The sequence below is a fragment of the Meriones unguiculatus genome, chromosome 17, assembly GCF_030254825.1.
Source record: "Meriones unguiculatus strain TT.TT164.6M chromosome 17, Bangor_MerUng_6.1, whole genome shotgun sequence".
NCBI classification, from domain to species: domain Eukaryota; kingdom Metazoa; phylum Chordata; class Mammalia; order Rodentia; family Muridae; genus Meriones; species Meriones unguiculatus.
The window spans coordinates 35,362,187-35,381,123 of NC_083364.1; the positions used below are offsets into that span (position 1 = coordinate 35,362,187).

General features: G+C 37.7%; 1 protein-coding gene across 14 annotated transcripts in view; it reads left to right on the plus strand.

Moving 5' to 3' along the window:
* Positions 1-18,937, plus strand: part of Dlg1 (discs large MAGUK scaffold protein 1) — a 181,639-nt gene that overhangs the window by 5,381 nt on the left and 157,321 nt on the right. For all 14 annotated transcript variants that reach the window (XM_021645131.2, XM_060370191.1, XM_021645132.2 and 11 more), the window contains exon 4: positions 12,566-12,732. In XM_021645131.2, coding sequence (XP_021500806.1) covers positions 12,566-12,732 — 167 coding nt within the window. The remainder of the gene's footprint in view (positions 1-12,565; positions 12,733-18,937) is intronic.

Here is an 18,937-nt window from a genome sequence, read left to right on the forward strand (position 1 = left end):
CCGTCCATTACATCTTGTGTCTGTGATGGTAGGCATCCTGTAAGTGAGAGATGTCCTCTCATACGGCTTCAGTGGGTTTGAGCTTCCTTTTATTATTCCCTTCATCATTTTTTATGTTTAAGGAAAAAAAATGTATATTTAGATCTTTTGATTCCTTTTAATTGAAGCTTTTTTGTTTTTTTCCTAGCCAAGACCTCATATAGCCATGTAAACTGTGTTACTGAGGGTGATATAAAAAGTAATAATGGCTACATTTCAGTCATTTCATTTAGTACTCAGTCCATGAGGTCTGTTCAACAGTGAGGTGCTTGTACCATTTCATAGATGAGAAGTCTTAGGTACTAAGAAATGACTAGTTTTATCCATGAACCCTCTGATGCTAACTTGTATAGTGTAAAATTAAATTCTAATTTGAATCCAGAACTTCTTCTAGTTCATTAGTTAAAATATTTGTTTTAATTTTGTTCACTGTCGTTACATTAAGTGCAGTAACCATAATAACAAGTTTAAGGCATGCTGCTCTGTAGGGTTGGTGATTATTTATCTGTAAACTATCATTTTCAAGGAGAATGTTTATAATGAGTTGATTTTATAATCAGGACTTGAGAACTCTGTAGGTAAAATGTCAAAATTGTGTTTTGTTTTCTTTCTGTAACTGAGGTTACGTTTTAGCCTGTTACTGACTTGTATTTGAAAGTGTGTATGGTAGTTTTGAGCAGGAAAACATAATAAAATATGGATTAGACTGGAATTAAGAGAATTTTATTAACTTTTCATGTAGTGGTTTTGATTTGGTTAGGCTGAGTTGTTTATTTGCTTACTCTAGTGCTGCAGCATTGTTTTGACTTTACTGCTTCTGGTTGAGTTTTCTTTTGACCCTTGGAATAACAGAGCTGTAAAAGCATCTGCAGCAATTTCTAAGCCATTTCATCAATGGAGGATGGAACCTCTCCTCTGTGCAGAGTGGAGGCTGGGACTGGGCATTACTTTTAGTTGTCACAACTCTAATCTGGACTCTTTCTCCAGCTTTTATGTCTTTTACAATCTTTCTGTCTGTCTCTGTCTCTCTCTGTGTTTCTCTTTGTCTCTGTCTCTCAGAGTGAATGTGTTTGTATGTTGTTATTAAGCTTTCTGCCTCTGTGCGAGCAATATCCATGGCCCTTTTTTAAACTTTTTTTTCCTTTTTTCTTTCTTTTTTTTTTTTCTTTTAATTTTAGGCAGTGTCTTAATATGTTGACCAGGAATACCCAAACTTGCTCCCCAGACCCTGAATTTGAAGTCTTCCTGCCACCATATCCCAAGGAGCTCCAACACTGACATTTTTAATAATACAATTCACCTCTTGACACTGCCTTTAAAAAAGGATTTATTGTATAGATAGTAGTGTTTTGCCTGGCTATATATGCATGCACACCACGAGCATGCAGTGCCCACGGAGGCCAGAAGAGGGCGTTAGATCCCCAGGAGCTGGAGTTACAGATAGTTTTGAGCTGCTGTGTGGGTGCTGAGAACTGAACCTGGGGCCTCCGGAAGGAAGGCCAGTGCTCTTTAACTGTTGAGCTGTCTCTCCAGCTCCTGTTCTTATGCTCTTATATAATGTTTTTCATTGGTGTTTATCTGATATTTGTAGTTAGGTTCAGATTTTGTGTTCTTGGCTGAGATACCGTACATACAGAAGTGTTCAGCATCAGCCTTCCTTGGTAACGTTAATTTTGATGACCTAATTTTACATCGTCTGATTTCTTTCTAGTAACTTTTCGCCTTGCACTTACATGCACTTATATGGACCCTTTACGTGCCTTGAGCAAAATCATGATTCTTGTTTGAAGTTGTTGATAAGTGACAGTTACCTCATAGCAGCGTTCTTCTACATTTCCCAGTTAACACTTGGCATTTTGATGTATTCAGAAGCCCTCTCTGTCTGTCTGTCCTGAACTTTGCAGATCTTTGTTCCTTTTAGTGCTTATCATTTTTTACCATCCTAATGATCTTAGTGTGTAGACTGTCTCAGATTTAGCCTAGGCGTGTCCTTCTCAAACGTGTGTGCGTGTGGTTTTTTCAAGTCAGGGTTTCTCTGTGTAGCCTTCTCTGTCCTGGACTCACTTTGAAGACCAGGCTGGCCTTGAACTCACAGAATCTGCCTGCCAGGCCCCGCGTGCTGGGAATTAGGCACATGCCTGAAATCTCTTGTGTTTTTATGACATGTCTTGATTCTTCAGCATTGGTCTGCTTTTGGCATAAGGTGGTGCTTCAGGTCCATCTTGTGATTACCGGTCACCCACCTTTTAAGAGGAATGCTCATGTGTTAGTCAAATGATGTCTAAAACTTGGAGATAACTTATTTTTATGTACTAGTTTGACATCTACCATGTTTCCAGTGTATGAAATATAAATTTGTTATAATATGAAATTTTGTAGGCTATTTCTCTTCCTTGGGGATCCAAGTGGCATTTACGGTGTACTTTTATCTAGCTGAGTATCTTTGACTCTGCTGATGAATAGGATGGTTTTCCTATTGCAGTGGCTTGTTGTATTTCCCTGTCTCTGTAGCCCTCCAAAGTGGGATCTAGTGTAAGGATAGTACATGCTCCACCCAAAATATTTAAGGTCAGAGTAGTGTGGTTTATGTAAAATACAAGTAAATGTTTTTCTTTATATCTGTACAAATACTTTGATTTTGTAAAACGTCTTATATAAACAAAACAGTAAAGTTGTTACCGATGTGAGAAGTGATTACTTAAAGTTGGCATATAAGGGCAGGCTTGAGAGAGGCTGAGGTTAAGAGCCTGCGCTGCTCTTGCCAGGCAGTTTGGCCTAAGTTCCCAGCCTCTACGTCAAGTGGCTCACAGACACCTGAACCTCCACTTCCAGCTTTCATGTGCACATACCTACATTTTGATACACTCAAATGCACACATGCTCACAAGCAAGCTCCCACACACACTTAAAAATAATCAGAATCTTTAAAAATACAAAATTATTATATAAAGTAAAAAAAAAAATCATATCTAGTTAAAATAATCCCAGAAAATCTTTCAGAAATTTAGTGCTATTGCTTATTGACTATAACTTTTTCTCTCTGACGACATGTTTCAGTTTCTTCAGTTGAATACCAGATGAAAGAATTGACTTATACTAGAAAGAATTAAAGAAGCCCACTCTGCATAGTGAGGTACAGCAAGAAGGTCACAGTGTGAGCGGCACATGAAAACTAGACTGTCAGAGGGGCCAGTCTTCTCCACCACAATTGTGTGTGTGCTGTCCACTTACTTGGTGGGCTGCTGGCAGGGGGAGCTGCTTGGTATGTGTTGGGGTACTGCAGTTGAATTTGTACTTCTCTGTGTCACACAGAATTGTTTTTAGTTTTCCCAAACTTTGTTAATTTTTAGATTAGATGACTTTTTGTATAACATACATTTTTCCATTAATGGCTTTCCAGGAACTAGTTTTTTAATTAAATTTTATAAGAATTGATAAACATTGCATTCATAGGCGTACAAGTGTGCACATCTACCCATACATGTGTGGATTGATGTTGTTCTACATTCTTTATTATGTCCATAGGATAATTGCCAGAAATTAATTACTAGGTCAAAGGTGTATAAATTTTAAAGTTTTTCTTGTAATTTGTAAAATACTCTTACTAATGTTATATTAATGCCATATTTTAGACAGTATATGGAAGAATGACTAGTTTACCTTAATTAATGTAGAGTATTATATATCTTAACATTATCTCCTTTGACTTACTGAATATACTTTGAGTTACTTTGATGTTTTATTTTAATTTCTGAATTCCCTGTTCGTGTCATTATGCCCATTCTTTTTTGCCTTTATAAAATTAATACTAGGCATATCAACCCTGTCTGGCTTGTAAATCACAAGTAACTACTCTTATTTGTTGTGTGTTTTTAAATGAGTTTTAAAAACTTGTGTTTATTTATGATTAAATTTATCAGTAGATAGGTGTTTTCTGCTTGTGGTATCATGCCTGGAAAGCCTGCCCTTGTTATTCTTATCCCTAAGATTACTATCTTAATATGTCTCCAGCATTTTAAAAGACATTTTAACTTGCGTGCATGTTTAATCGCTAGCAGCATGTGCATACATATATGTCCAATACACACTAAAAAGGTGTATTTTAAAAAATGTGTGATGGCTATGGTTTAAACTGCTATAGCAACTTAATTATATATTTAAATTTCTATTACTATACATGTATTCAAATTGTGAAAAAAATTGAAAGCGATAGGAGAACCATTTGAAGTTGTTTGAGCAAGGTAAAGGTTACATCAGCCAGAAACAAATTGACAATTAAATTGACCATTATGATTTTTCTCTCAGTTCTGATTTATTCATGTTTCAGTATCCAGTGACAATAATAAGTACTACGCATACTTTTATAGATTATACTGTGAAAACAGATGTAACTGTAGAAAAAGTCAATTATAATTAATGCTTCAAAAGTTGTATCTCTTAGTACAGTTTTATCAGAAATTACCATATTTACCACCCAGTGTAAAAATAACAGTCCTTCAGTAAAGCTAGGTAACCATTACTTTGAAGCTTTGCTTTGAACTCGTGATCCTCCTGCCTCTGCCTCCTTCAGCAAATCCTACCGGTGTGCGCCACCACGACTGGTGAACCTTTACTTTGGAAGTGTAAAGAAAATGAGTGAGTACATGGTAAAAAGTGATTGATATGTAGTAGATTAAAAATACTTCCAGACTTCACTGAAGGTGCTGCGGACATTCACCTAGGTATGCATGACAAGCATAATTAAAATAGCTGATTCCATTTTTTCTTACTACTCTGAAATTTTTTTTCTTGTAAAAATGGTGGTGAATTAGCAGAAAAAAAATCTATAGAAGAAAATGCAGGAATGCTGAAATATGTGTTAGAGGGAAGTGCTTGGTTAGATGAATCACAGTTGAGAACATCACTGGGATCTCCTGGATCTGTTTTCTCACAGTGTGGTCCTGTTTTTCCTTTCATTGCCTCAAAAGCACTCTCATTTTAGACTAAACTGGGTTCCCACAAGTGCAGTTTCTAAACAGAAATCCAAACCAGAAGTTTGAACGAATGAAAAGTTTGAACATATGAAAGAGATTAAACACATTGAGCTATGAGCTAGTCCTAAGAATCAGCAGAATCATTTTAAAAATGATTAAGGAAAACATTTCTAGAGGGCAGAGAGACGGCTTAGTGGGCAAAGAGGCTTGTAGACAAGCCTGCTGACCTGAGTTCAGTCCTCAAAACAGGGCAGACTCTGGGAAGTTGTTGACTGACTTCCACATGTGCCTGCAGTCAAACACACACCTTACACACAGACAAACAAAATCTTTGTAAATCAAGTCACTTATATGAGAAGTCTTTATGTAAAACACTTCCATTGCCTTTGTTACTTTCTTAGTTGACACTTGAAGAGGAAGGATAGTATAGCATTCCAGAAGTTCCCTCAAAGGTAGAGAGATGAGGCGGGACTGTAAGATGTAGAAGGGTGGACATTTTCAGCTAGGCAAAGAAACTTTACAGTTCTGGGGGATGACCAACATCATGCGAAGCAGAAACACCTCACAAATACAACATTGCTCAGTGACCATGGACTGAAGATCTTGGAAACCTTGAGTCAAAGTACTCTTTCCTCAAAATAAAACAAAATAATAACACAATAAAAACAAGGTGTTGGCCATATAGCTGAGGTACTGAAACAAAACACCCTGCATATGATTTATAGCAGCTTTATTAATAATTAGTAAAAGTTAGAATGTCTCAGACGTTCTTGAATAGGTAAGCAAAGTGTGGCAGAACCTTACAATGCGGAGTATTAGCAGTAAAAAAGATTAAGAAAACTGTTGGGCAGTAGTGCACACGCCTTTAATCCCAGCATCTGAGAGGCAGAGGCAGGTGGATCACTGTGAGTTGGAGGCCAGCCTGTTCTACAGAGTGGGTTCCAGAACAGCCAAAACTACACAGAGAAAAACACGGTCTGAAAAACAAAAACAAACAAAAAAGGTAAAAACTAACAAGCCAGGAAAAGACAGGAAACTTTACATGTACTGTAAAGATAAAGAAGTCAGTCTTCAAAGACTACACACACGTTGGGATAAATCCCTAAAACTGAGTTATTTAGTGAAATAGGAGGTATGCATTTAAGGCTTTTGTTATGAAATGCTCATACAAATGGTATGTCAGTGCAGTTCATAAGGTAATATATGGAAGATTCCAAAAACTATAGAGATAGCAAAAAGATCAGTAGTTTCCAGAATTTGGGGAGTAAAGGCACACAAGATTTTTAACGCAGTGAAGCTGTTCTGTTTGGTATCACAGTAATGGATTCATGTGTTAAAACAGCAAATGTTCATATTAAATCAGTCAGTGTATGACACAAAGAGAATCTCAATGTAAATTATGATCTTTAGATAAGGACAGTGAATTAGTAGTGTCCGTGTTGCCAAATGCAGCATGCTAACATAAGATGTTGATAGTAGGGGATGAGAAGGTAGGCTGTGCAAAGAACTCTTCCATTCAGTTTGCCTATAAGCCTATTTTTTTCCTGCAAACCTAAGTTTACTCATTTTAAAAAAGATGTCTGAGCTTATAGTAGATTTATAGTAACTTTAAAAAGATCAGTATACTCCGTATTAAATAACTTCCAAGTTATAACATTAAAATGTACTCACACACACACACGCAGATATTCACCCAGGGCTCTATATGAAGACATGCTCTGTCATTGAGTTATAGTCTACCTTTCCCTTCAGTTTTCTCATTCTTCTAGAAACATTTCTGGTTTTGGATTTTAAAGTGTATGTTATTAATTTTTATTAGTTTTTACATGTATGGGTTCTTCGCCAGCATGTCTGTGTACCATGTGCATGCCTGATGCCCACAGAGTCTAGAAGAGGGCATTAGATCCCTTGGCTATGGAATTACAAATGATTGTTTTTGCCTTGTGACCCACCACTGTTAACCAGGGCCACTCATGTGGGCATAGTGTGAAGTTTTCTGCTAAAGTAGAGAATTTACCCATGGCTGTGTCATCACAGACAGTGACTTGCCTTTACCCAGCAGCCCTCTGGCCATTAGCTCCTCAGGGTGGAGCCCCATGGGTCCCTTCCCCATCTGTGACTTTATGGGCTGACCTTGTAGGTGCTGGGAATCGAACCCCAGTTCTCCACAAGAGCAGACAGTGCTCTTAACTAACTGCTGAGCCATCTCTCCAGATCCTCTTGTTTGTTTTTATTGTTTGAATGTTTAAGATAAGCTGAATTCTTCATTTTCACAGTTATTTTGTGAATAATTTGAATTTTGCATGTCATTGGCATGTCAGCTTTTTAAAGTAGGACATAGGAAAGAATGATACTAGGATTTACTATTTGTTTTTTGTTTTCCATTTAATTTCTATTTGGAAAACGTCTGTTTTACTTCATGGTAGGTATCCTGTGAACTTAGTTGTTGTCCCCAGGTGAAAGAATGTTAATTGTAAAGTGTAGAAGTATGTGAAATTCTTACAATTACGGTCTTTTGTCCCTAAATATTCATTGTTTTGGTCAATGGCCTATGTTTTGCCTGACATGTAGTGGGAAATAAAGATACTCACACTCAACAAGAATAGTTCCATATGTGTATGCCTTTTTTTCCAGAGAGGGCCCTTTTTGATTAGATGCCCCTTTTAAAACAATTTGAATGACATCATTGAAGATAATTCAGCAGTTTCTGAAGGAGTGCTCAGAACTGTTTTTGACAGTTCCATTCCTGTATACAATAACATTCCTCCTCCATCCATTCTTACCCTGCTACTCCCCCCACCCCACCCCCTACTCCGTTCAAGTGCCCGGATCACTTTGGTATCTTTTTGTTGGTTTTTGGCTCGTGACCCACCACTGTTAACCAGGGCCACTCATGTGGGTGTGGATGTGAAGTTTTCCACTAAAGTGTAGGTAATTTACCAGTAGCTGTGCCATCACAGACAGTGACTATGTTTCTCCCAGCAGCCCTCTATGGCGATTAGCTACTCAGGGTGGGCTCCCAAAAGTCCCTTCCCCCTCTGTGACTTTATGGGCTAGTCTTGTATAAGCCTTGTGTATGCACTTGCAGCTGTCGTGAATTCATGTGTGCTACAGCCATGCTGAGTCCATATGATAGCATTTCATAGCCCTCTACATCCTTCATCCTAGAACTCTACTGGTTGTAGTTGTTATTATTGTTATTATTTTGGTAACGTGTACATAATATGAAATTTAGCATCTTAATTTTTAATTATTTTCAACTCAAACCGAAATTCTCTTTTTGAGCAATAATTATGTCTCAACAGCAAACAAAATATCTAGATACTGCCACATGCCTGTTAAATGTAATAATTCCCCATCCAGAGCCTCCCTCACCTCTACTTTTAGTGCTTTTTTTTTTTGTGTCTGAATTGATATTATGGGTGCTACATATAAATGCAGTATAGTATTTGTCCTGTTATGTATGGCTTATTTCACTTCAGATATTTTCAAGATTTATCCATCCACATAGAATGCATTAAGGATTTAATTCCTTTTTAAGAGTAAGTGATATTTCTTTGTATGTAATACTGTACTTTAGTCATTTATTTTTGAAGGGTACTTGAATTTTCACCGTTCAGCTCTTATGCTCTAGTGATCATTGGTTTACAGATTACAGATCTGTTGATGTGGCTCAGTCCCTCCCCTCTTCTTTTTATTTATTTGTTTTTTTTTTTATCCCTATATGTGTACTAGGAAGTAGAGTTGCTGGATCACATGCTAATTCTATGTTTAGTGTTTTGAGCAGCCACTCTTCCATTTTTAGTTTTTACTGTTTTACACTCACTTATGAACAGTGAAGGAGGGTTCTAATTTCTTGGTATCCTGTTATGCTTGCTTTCTATTTTTTGTTTTGTTTTGCTTTAGAATAGGCATTCTAAGTGGTGTTTACGCAGCCTATTTTGTTTTAACCCTGATACAGCTAACACAGCATTGATATTTTATCCTTCAGTTAGAGGAGTAAACTCCTATAGAGCAAATTAGAAAAGCCTGTTTGGAGGGTCTTGGGCAGTGGCTCAGCTTTTAAAATTACTAGTCGCTCTTCTAGAGGACCCAGGTTCAACCCCAACACCCGCAGCAGCCTGTAATTCCAGTCCCAGGAGATCTGACACCCTCTTCTTGCCGCCAAGGGCATTGAATGCGTATGCACCGACATACATGAAGGCAAAACAGCCCCCCACACAAAATAATAACAAAAATTGTAAAGAAGCCAATCTAACTAACTAACTAACTATGTATATAGTGTGTATATGAATATATAAGAGTGAATAAAGTACAGTATGTAAGTATAAAGAAATATCATTTATCCTTTAAAAGGAGTTAAGTCCTTAATACATTCTGTGTGGATGGGTAAATCTTGAAAATATACTAAGAGAAATATGTACATACATGTATATGTATATATACACACAATCATGTAAGCACACAAAACTATACACACACAGATATGTGCGAATGAAGGGGCTCTTTGACAGGTGAATATAAGATCTAGAGTTGAGGATTTCATTTGTCAAGATGCTGTGAAAATGTTCAAAACTTCACACTTTATTTTTGATCTGAGCATAAAGACTGTTAGATGGCAATAGAGCCTGGGGAACCAAACCCTGGTCTTCTGCAAGAGCCATCGTAGCCATTGAGCCATCTCTCAGCCCAGTAATCATCTTAGCAGCTGGTAAGGTGGGTTGATTTCATTGTTAGTTTTTAATTAGTACTTTACTTGGAATGTTTTTTTTCTTTAATTCTACTTATTAAAACTGAAAACAAAACTACTTGTCCCTACTGTCCTGTGAGATGTGGGTTTTCAAAAAAATTTTATTAAATTTCATTTATTATAATTCAGTGTGCATGCACCACAGTTTGAATGTGGAAATCTGAAGACAACTTGTGGGTGTCAGTTCTTCCCTTCCACTCTATGTGTAGGTCCTGGAGATTGAACCCAGGTTTTCAGGCTTGGTGATAAGCACCTTTACCTGCGGAGCTTAACTCATTGTCCCAGTGAAATATGTTTTTAAAAGGCATGATGATACTTTTAAAATAGAAAGAAAACAAGAAGTGAAAGTTACTCTAAGTGTTATTTGTAGTTACTGTTCATGATTTATTCAGGATGATGCATATATTGGCTATTAAATCCCTCTAAAGAATTACAAACGATAGTAGTAGGTGACCAAAGAACTCTGAAATCTAAGCGTTAGGTGATTGTCACTCAGGGCTGCTGAGCTGTGTGAATAGCCACTGCTGATATTATTGATGTAGTAAGTCCATGTAATTCCAACTGGGAGCAGAGTCATTTTATTTTTTAAATTATGCTATTGTGAATAAATGTTTGGTTTCTTTTAGGTTTTGTCATACCTGTAAGTGATTATTTCTCACTTCCTCTTGGATATGTAGACTAGAGAAGTTGGAAATGTTCTAGTTCTTTGGTTTTTATTTTTAAAAAAATATTTTTGTTTTATTTATGTATTTTATATTTATTTTGGTGCTTCGGCTGCATGTATGTCTCTGTGAAGCTGTTGGGTCCCCTGGAACAGGAGTTACAGACAGTTGTGAGCTGCCATGTGGGTGCAAGGAATCGAGCCCAGGTCCTCTTGAAGAGAAGCCAGTTTTTCTTAACTTTTAAAAAATGGCTTTTCACTTTAGTTAGAAGGACAGTTAGAACCACCTGAGGATTTACATTCCTGGTGCTGATAAAGATGTAAAGTATTAGTAGAGGTACATCTGAACAATGTATAATAATAACATAAGCCAGTATTTATTGAGAGTATATTACATGCCAGTGTGCTAGGCACTTTATTATGCTCAGTTCTTTTTTTAATTTTTTTTTTAATGCTCAGTTCTTACATAGCTCACAAGAAGGGAAATTATCAGAGGGTTAGTCATTTACTTGTGCTTGTAGCTAATAGATAAAAAGAGTTTGGAATTCAACCCAGCACTTTGAAATATTTTTTTGGTTTGAAAATTTTGGATGTATGTATGCAATGTATTTTGATCATCTGCTCTATAATTTCCCATTCAGTTTTCTTAAACTCTTCCTCCATATCTACTTCCTCTCTTCATGTCCAATACGTGTTTTTATGACCTGCCCAGTCTAATTACTGCTATCCTTGTGTGCATGGATATGGCCCATCTACTGGAGGGAGCATAGGCAACTTACCAGTCCCCATAATACCCTTAAAGGAAAATGCCTCTCCCCCTCCCACCATTTGTCAACTACCTGTAGCTTCTCAGCTGAGGTGGGCTTGTGAGCCCATCCCCCATTTATGGGACTTTAACTTTTTAGACTTATCTTAATCATGTGCATGTGTGCTGTATGTGGGGGTATGTACATGGAAGTGCAGGTACCTTCAGAGACCACAAGAAGGGGTCGATACCTTTGAGCTAGAATTTCAGGCAATGGTGACCTCCCTCACATGGGTGCTGGGTAACCTTAACCATGAGCCATCTCCAAAACGCTGACTTCTGAAATGTGAAACACTTAGGACTTTACACAGTGTCCTGCAGGTTTTGGTGTAGTTGTGACATAATGAGATGGGGAAAGAACCTACAGGTAAAAGTATGTGATTGAGCTGCACCCTGTGGCACAAGCTATAGTGGGACTTTTTGTCCCCACCAGAGGTAGAATAAAGACAGAGGCATATTAAGTTTAAAAGCTTCTGCGTTTAGCTGGGGAGATTCGACTAGATAACTAATTGCAGCCCTGACTGCTCTAGCCCACGTACCTCCATGTGCCTAGTTCTTTACCTCTCTCTCAGAGCTGCAGTATGTCTGTCCCTTCCTATGGCATAGTCGTAGCCCTATCATTCTCCTCCATTCTTCTCCCAGAAACTCTTTCTTAGCCTGGAAGTTCCGCCTTTCCTTTTATGCTTAGATACTGGCCATCAGCTATCTATTAAGCCAATCAACAGGTGAGGGAGGAAGAGTGTTTACAAAATATGAGGCAGGTGATGAGCCATAAAAATAACAATGCCAAAATCTGGCCAATAGTCAGCCCTCTGCCAGTACAGCAGCCAACAATAGAATATACAGAGACAACCTTCACACAATGCACAGAAAGGTCACCCCAATACACTCTTCTCTATTGGGAATGCTTATCTGTGAGCCATCTCTCCAAAACGCTGGCTTCTGAAGTGTGAAATACTTGTGACTTTACAGGGTGCCGTGCAGGTTTTGATGGAGTTGTGACATAATGAAACAAGGGAAGAACCTCCTGTTAAAAGTATGTGGTTGAGCTGCACTTGGTGGCGCAATCCTTTCATCCCAGCACTTGGGAGGGAGAGGCAGGCATATCTCTGAGTTCAAAGCCAGCCTGGTCTACAAAGCAAGTTCCAGGACAGCCCAGAGAAACCCTCGAAACTATGTCTTGGGGTGGGGGTTGAGGGTGGATTCTTATGTGGCACTAAGATTGGACCTATTTTTCTAATTAAGAGTAAAAAGTTGTCTTTGAATTATGTTGTTTTAGTATTGCATAGTCTAGGAGGTATAAATGCTTTTGAATTTTTCTTTTTCTTCATCTCTAGATATTCAAGAATTTTATGAAGTGACCTTACTTGATAATCCAAAATGTATAGACCATTCAAAGCAGTCTGACCCAGTTCAGCCTGTGAACACTTGGGAGATTGCCAGCCTTCCAAGCACGACTGTGACGTCAGAAGCCCTGCCCAGCAGCCTTAGCCCTCCAGTAGAGGTGAGACAAAGTTTTCACAGTCATTTTTCAGTGGTCATCTTTTTCTAAAGATGGATATTTTTTGGAAATAGTAATGAGATGGAGAATAGAGTTAAAGTATTTAAAAGGTGAGAATCTTGATTCTGTCTTAAAGTTTGTAACTTGTTTGAGGTCTGAAATACTTGTTTTGGGATAACACAAAGTGTCTTGCATAGTAGACCCCAAAAAGCTCTGCTTCTGTAATTATTAAGATGGCCACTGTAGTTTGAAAGATGATTTTGCTTTGGTATTCTTACTTAGAGAAAGAATATAACTGTGGCTCTGAACTCTTTCTAATGTAAAGAATCCTCTGTTGATTGGCTTGAACGGTTGCATTAAAACTCACAGAAGAATAACAGTCCTTTGCCTGCTTCTGTGAGTTTTACTAACTGTCCTGGTAGTTGGTAATGTCGTTTTTCAGTTGTGCTATGTTGCTGCTGGTAGGGTTGGATGCGGTGCAGCATTTTGTAATGAGGATTCTGCCTGAGAAGCATTAGTCATTTGAAAGTGGTTGTGTCTAAATTTGAGTCTCGTCCCTTCTGGTTAGCACTAGACTGCCTGGAAAATCAAACCAGCTTCTGTTTGCTGAGTAATAAGTCAGAAAAGTGTTGATGGGGAGCAGCTATGCAGCACATTGGTAATGAAGAAGTCGGGTTTTCACTTTTTTACTTAATATGTTGTTGTATAGCATTTTAGAGCAGTATGAATGAGCACATATAATCCCTCTTCTACATTTTAAAGCTGAAAAAAAGAAATATAAAAGAAAATGAGAAGGAAACAACTTGACCCAGCTTAAGGCTAGTTTTGGACAAGTCTGTGTTTGGATATCAGACTTCTTAACATTGAATTTATAGGTCTCTTTAGTAAACCTGATAGAACTGTACACATTTCTCTTTCTTTCTTATTTTGTGTTGCCTCTAAAATAAGTTGCCTAGTATGGCCGGAGCCCTGGATTCAACCCTTAGCCCAGAAGTGGGGACAGATGTGATTAGGTTATGAGGGCCTGCTTCTCACAAGTGGGATTAAGGTCCTTAGAAAAGAAACTTCGTGCACAAGTTTAGGTCTGCCCTCTGCCTGTGAGAGTGAAGCAAGAAGTCCTTTACCAGAGCACATGCCTAGATCCTAGGCTTCCTATCTACAGAACTGTGAGGAGTATGGTTTTTTATATAATATTCTCATGTGTTTAGTTTTAGCAGCACAGGTAGACCTAGACATTTATAGTTTTCTTGATTAATTACTTTATATGTATGAACATTTTGCCTTTATGTATGTATATGAACCACATAACACACCTGATGTCTAAGAAGGTCAGATGACGGGATCCAATCCCCTGGGGTAGAGTTACAGATAGTACTGAGTCATCATGTGGGTGCTGGGAATTGAACCCAGGTCCTCTGCAAGAGTAGTAAGTGCTCCTAATCATTGAGCCAACTCTTCAACCACCAGTTACTGTTTTCTATTTCATATTTATTGTCTTAGTCCTAGGTTAAAAACCTTGAGTTAAGAAAAATGTTAGGGTTTAAAAGCATTGAATTTCATGTTGACCTACTGTTTTTCTATTGCTTGATTTATAATACGTGTGATTATAAAGCAGAGAATTCTTATTTTTATAGCTTTAAATAGTTTAAGGTTTATTTTATATGTATGAATGTCCTGTTTGCATGTGTATCACATGCATGCCCAGTGTAGGAGGAAGTCAGAAGAAGGTTTGGAATTGGAGTTATGGGTAGTTGTGAGCCACCATGTTGGTGCTGGGAACTGAACCCCAGTCCTCTGCAAGGACAACAAGCACTCCTAACCACAGAGCCGTCTCTCCATTTAGGGATTATTTTTAAATGTCTGATATAGTACAGCCAGTGGTAATGAATATGAATATCAGTTTTAAAAGGAACTCTGTGAGGTAGAAATTTATGTCCATACAGATTTCAGTAAGAAAGATCAACAATGTTGTCTTTTTTTATGGTTAGTATTGTGATGACGAAACACCATGACCAAAAAGCAAGTTGGGGAGGAAAGTGTTTATTTGGCTTATACTTCCAAATGGCTGTTTATCACCAAAGGAAGTAAGGACAGCCACTCAGACAGGGCAAAAACCTGAAGGCAGAGGCCATGGAGGGTGCTGCTTACTGGCTTGCTTCCCATGGCTTGCTCAGCCTGTTTCTTACAGAACCCAGGAGCACCAGCTCAAAGGTGGTGGCACCACCCACAGTAGGCTGCGCACCCCCCATCAGTCACTAATAAGAAAATGTCCTACAGCCTGATCTTATAAAGGTGTTTTCTCAGTTGAGAGTCCCTCCTCTCAGATAGTTCTAGTTTGTGTGTGATGTTGACTAGCCAGCACAAATGTTTTGAGTCATTAGATGGGAGAGATTATAGCTTAATGTAGAGTGCTTGGCTGGCATGCATGAGGCCTCTGAGGTTTCACTAACACTTAGGCAAAAGGATTTTAGAAACATTTAGTTTTATAAATATGTGAAACACTGAAACCTAGAATGCTGTGTACAGGCCTAGTTTCTTCACCACTTAAACTATAATCATGCTGAAGGTTCAAGCAAATGGAAGAGTGATAAGTTAAGTAAATGTTAGATGTGATTAGTTTGGAAAATGTGTGAGGAAGAATAGGATCACATGGTATTCCCTGTGGGAAATGTGCAAGTAATGTTTGAAATTCATACCCATTCACAAATGGACTCTTGAGAGGGGCATTGGGATGTGTCTATCAGTTTCTTCTTTTAGTGGGGAAAATGTATATTGCCAAACTTGTAAAGTCTGTTATTAGAACTTCTGTTTTTGTAGAAAACACCTTGACAGATGTTAGTCTGAAAATGTACTTAGTTTAGAGCACATTGACAGAGAGTTATGAGACCCGGAAATGTTTGGAGATTTAATTGTTTTTGAGAGTGCTATGTGAGTAGGAAATGTATTCCTCTATTGCCCATTCATTCTTGCTTTCTTTGGATTGGAAACTTGGCTAAGTGATCGCTGACTTGACCTCTTCTTTCAGTCCTGTTTGTGGCTGAAAAGACTTTGGAGCACACTGACCTGAATTCAAGCAAATGCAAAAAGACACTTCTGTTTAACTACAAATTGAAAGATAACGTGGAAATCGTGTTTCCTTTGCTTCATACAAGACTGGAGTTAGTACTGTGCTCACACATGAAGTCTTGATAGGCAATCTTTTTCTGACAAACACGTCATGCAACATGGCCTTGACTCTTTTACTTAATGTTTGTTTTTGCGAAAAATATTTGAGATTGCTTACTTTCTGCAAGTACTTTTCTATTTCTCTTAATGATAAAAATCTTTGCATTTTAAGGCATCTGTCCAGTTTCTTTGTTTTATTAATTTACAGTTGGTAACAGTTGCCAAATCCTTGTTAACCTTATTCCTTTGTTACCTTTTTTCTAATACAGTAAAATTAAATTCAATATAATATATTTTAAAGTAATATCTCATTTTCTTAGTGTCTTTTTTATTCTGTCTTTTACTTTGAACATATGCCTGGTGAGATGTTGAGAATAATCTTTGTTTAAAAACTTTTGGGGGTAAGAGTCTCCACCCCCAATACCTTCCTTGCTCACCCCAGTGCTGATGGTCAGTTGGGGGTTGTTTGCTTGTATATGCAAGACATTTTACTGCTGACCTAAATTGCTGGTGTCCCTGCTTTTCCTTTGTTGTACTTTCATTCATTTTTAAAAAGGTGCATTTTGTTTTAGTAAAAATAATTCTGTTGGATTACTTAAGAGTATATGACTTTAAAGACAGGAAAGTAGGAGAAATTGTCTAATTTACTGGAATATTATTACAGAAAGAATGTACTGTTCTGGTCCTAGTATCTCATTTTTAAGTGGCTGGAAGAACCAAAGGCTTAAAAAAATGAGACCATTAAGAACAAACTTTTCTATGCCTTTAGGATAAAATAAACCTTTATTATTATTATTATTATTATTATTATTATTATTATTATTATTATTTTGATGTTTCAAGACAGAGTTTCTCTGTGTAGCCCTGACTCTGCTGGAACTCGATCTCTAGACTAAGCTGGCCTTGAACTCTCAGAGCCTCCTGCCTCTGCTAGGGTTAAAAGCATACACCATTACACCCGGCTAAAGGAATCCTTTTCGTTTTTATTTGAATTTTTATTAATTATACTTTATTCACTTTGTATCCCCTCTAGTCCCCTTCCTCCTTCCTTCCAATCCCACCCTCCCTTCCAGTTCTCCACGCATGCCCTTCCCCAAGTCTACTGATAGGGGAGGTCTTAAGGAATCCTTTTCTAAGGGTTACAAAAAAAAAAAAGGCCACTACAAACCAACTACTGTGGAGGTTCAGGCTCAGGATGACGGTGAGTTTAAGGTCAGCTGAGGAACTTGAATCCTGCTTCAAAATAAACTGTGAAAAGAAAAAAAAAGTCTAGGGCTGTCCATATAGCTCAGTGCTAGCATATATGAGGCCTTGGGTTTATTCCCTAGCCTGATTTTTAAAAAGTCTGGGGAAAGTGCCTTTAGTGGTTAAGCACTTGCCTGGAATGTATGTCTGATCTCCAAAAATCATGAATGTTGACTATAGAGTGTGATCCTCAACTTTGGTTGGATCTTAATTATAGAACTTTTGTATGCTGGTTGTGGTGGTGCTTGCCTCTGATGCAAGTATTCTGGGTCATAAGGCAGGAGTATTTTGAGTTTGAGGTGAGCCTGAGCTACATAGTGGGTGACACGTCTTTCTCCCAAAACAACATCATCATCATCCAGCCAACCAACCAGCAAACAAAAACAACGAAAAAGAAAAGTTTCACATAGCACATAAGGGCTAATTTTTTTATTTGTAACCACTTCAACTCAAGAAACACATAATACAGTTAGCATTCAATAGGAAAGTGACCAAGGATGTCAATGAACAGTTTATAGAAAAAATATAGAACAGTAAACCTCACATTAAAGTAATGCAAATTAAACTGACAAGGGATATTTTCAAATAATTAGCTCATTAAAAATTAGCTCAGTGAGTACACAGAAACTCTTACGTGGTTGGTAGAGGAGGAGGACACAGTTGCACAATAATTTTGAGACCACAGTATACAATCCTGTGGCCAGTATGTGCTGCAGATTTATTGTCTCAAAATAATTACAGAAGTGCTCATTGCAGTATTCCATATAATATTAATAAATACAATAGAGGAAGCAGTCTGAATGATTACTAGTAAGGAACTTGATTAAAGACACACTGGGTCAGTGGCATAGCTTAATGGATAAAGGCGTAGTCTCGGGACTCATAGAAAGAACTGACTTGCACAGGTTGTCCGCTGATCTGCGCATGTGTACTGTGGTATTGCATTCATATTTTCATGTATATACGTGCACACACACAAAATAAAAACTTAAAGCATTTTACTGTAGCTATTTTAAACTAAAAATTATTAAGCTAAAATATACACTATATTTTGGCTTTATGATAGTGTGAAAGTGATAGAATTTAGGAGAAATCATGCTTCAGATTTTGAATTTTGATCTTTCTAGCCCATACACTGGCTCACAACCACCAGTGACTTCATTTCCAGGGGATCTGACACCTCCTGACATCTTTGGGCATCAGGCATTTTGAGTTTGAGGGAAAGAGCCTGGGAAAGAGCACTACCACTGCGCGGTAGCCCTGCTTCCAAGACTTACCTTTTGGTGCTTGGCAGTGGCAGCGCAAACACCCAACAGCCATGCGGTCACACACTTGAATTTTTTTAGTGTATCATGTTTTCAGTTTATGATGGGTTAAAACATAATTCCATTGTCAGAGTATCTGTATATTGAATGAAGCAGGTTATATGTCATAAAGTGTGGCTTTTAAAAGAAGAAAACAGGTTAGTTGTCTAGAAGAACACAGGCTTAGTCTTCTTTTAGGTTTTTTGTATTTTTGTTTGTTTTTGGTTTTTTTGTTTTGTTGTTGTTGTGTTTTTGTTGTTGTTGTTGTTGTTGTTTTGTGCCTTTAGGCTCATTTTTCCAGCCGTTCAGACTTCATCCAAGCAGGAGAATTATCTAAGTGGCATGGGAACATAATTTTTTTTTCTTTTTCATCATAGTTTTTTTTGTTTTTTGTTTTGTTTTTTTGTTTTTTGTTTTTTTTAAACTACAGATTTTGGAGGCAGGACAGTTACCGGCACATATGGACTGTTAAAGTTTAAAGCCTTCTGAAGGCT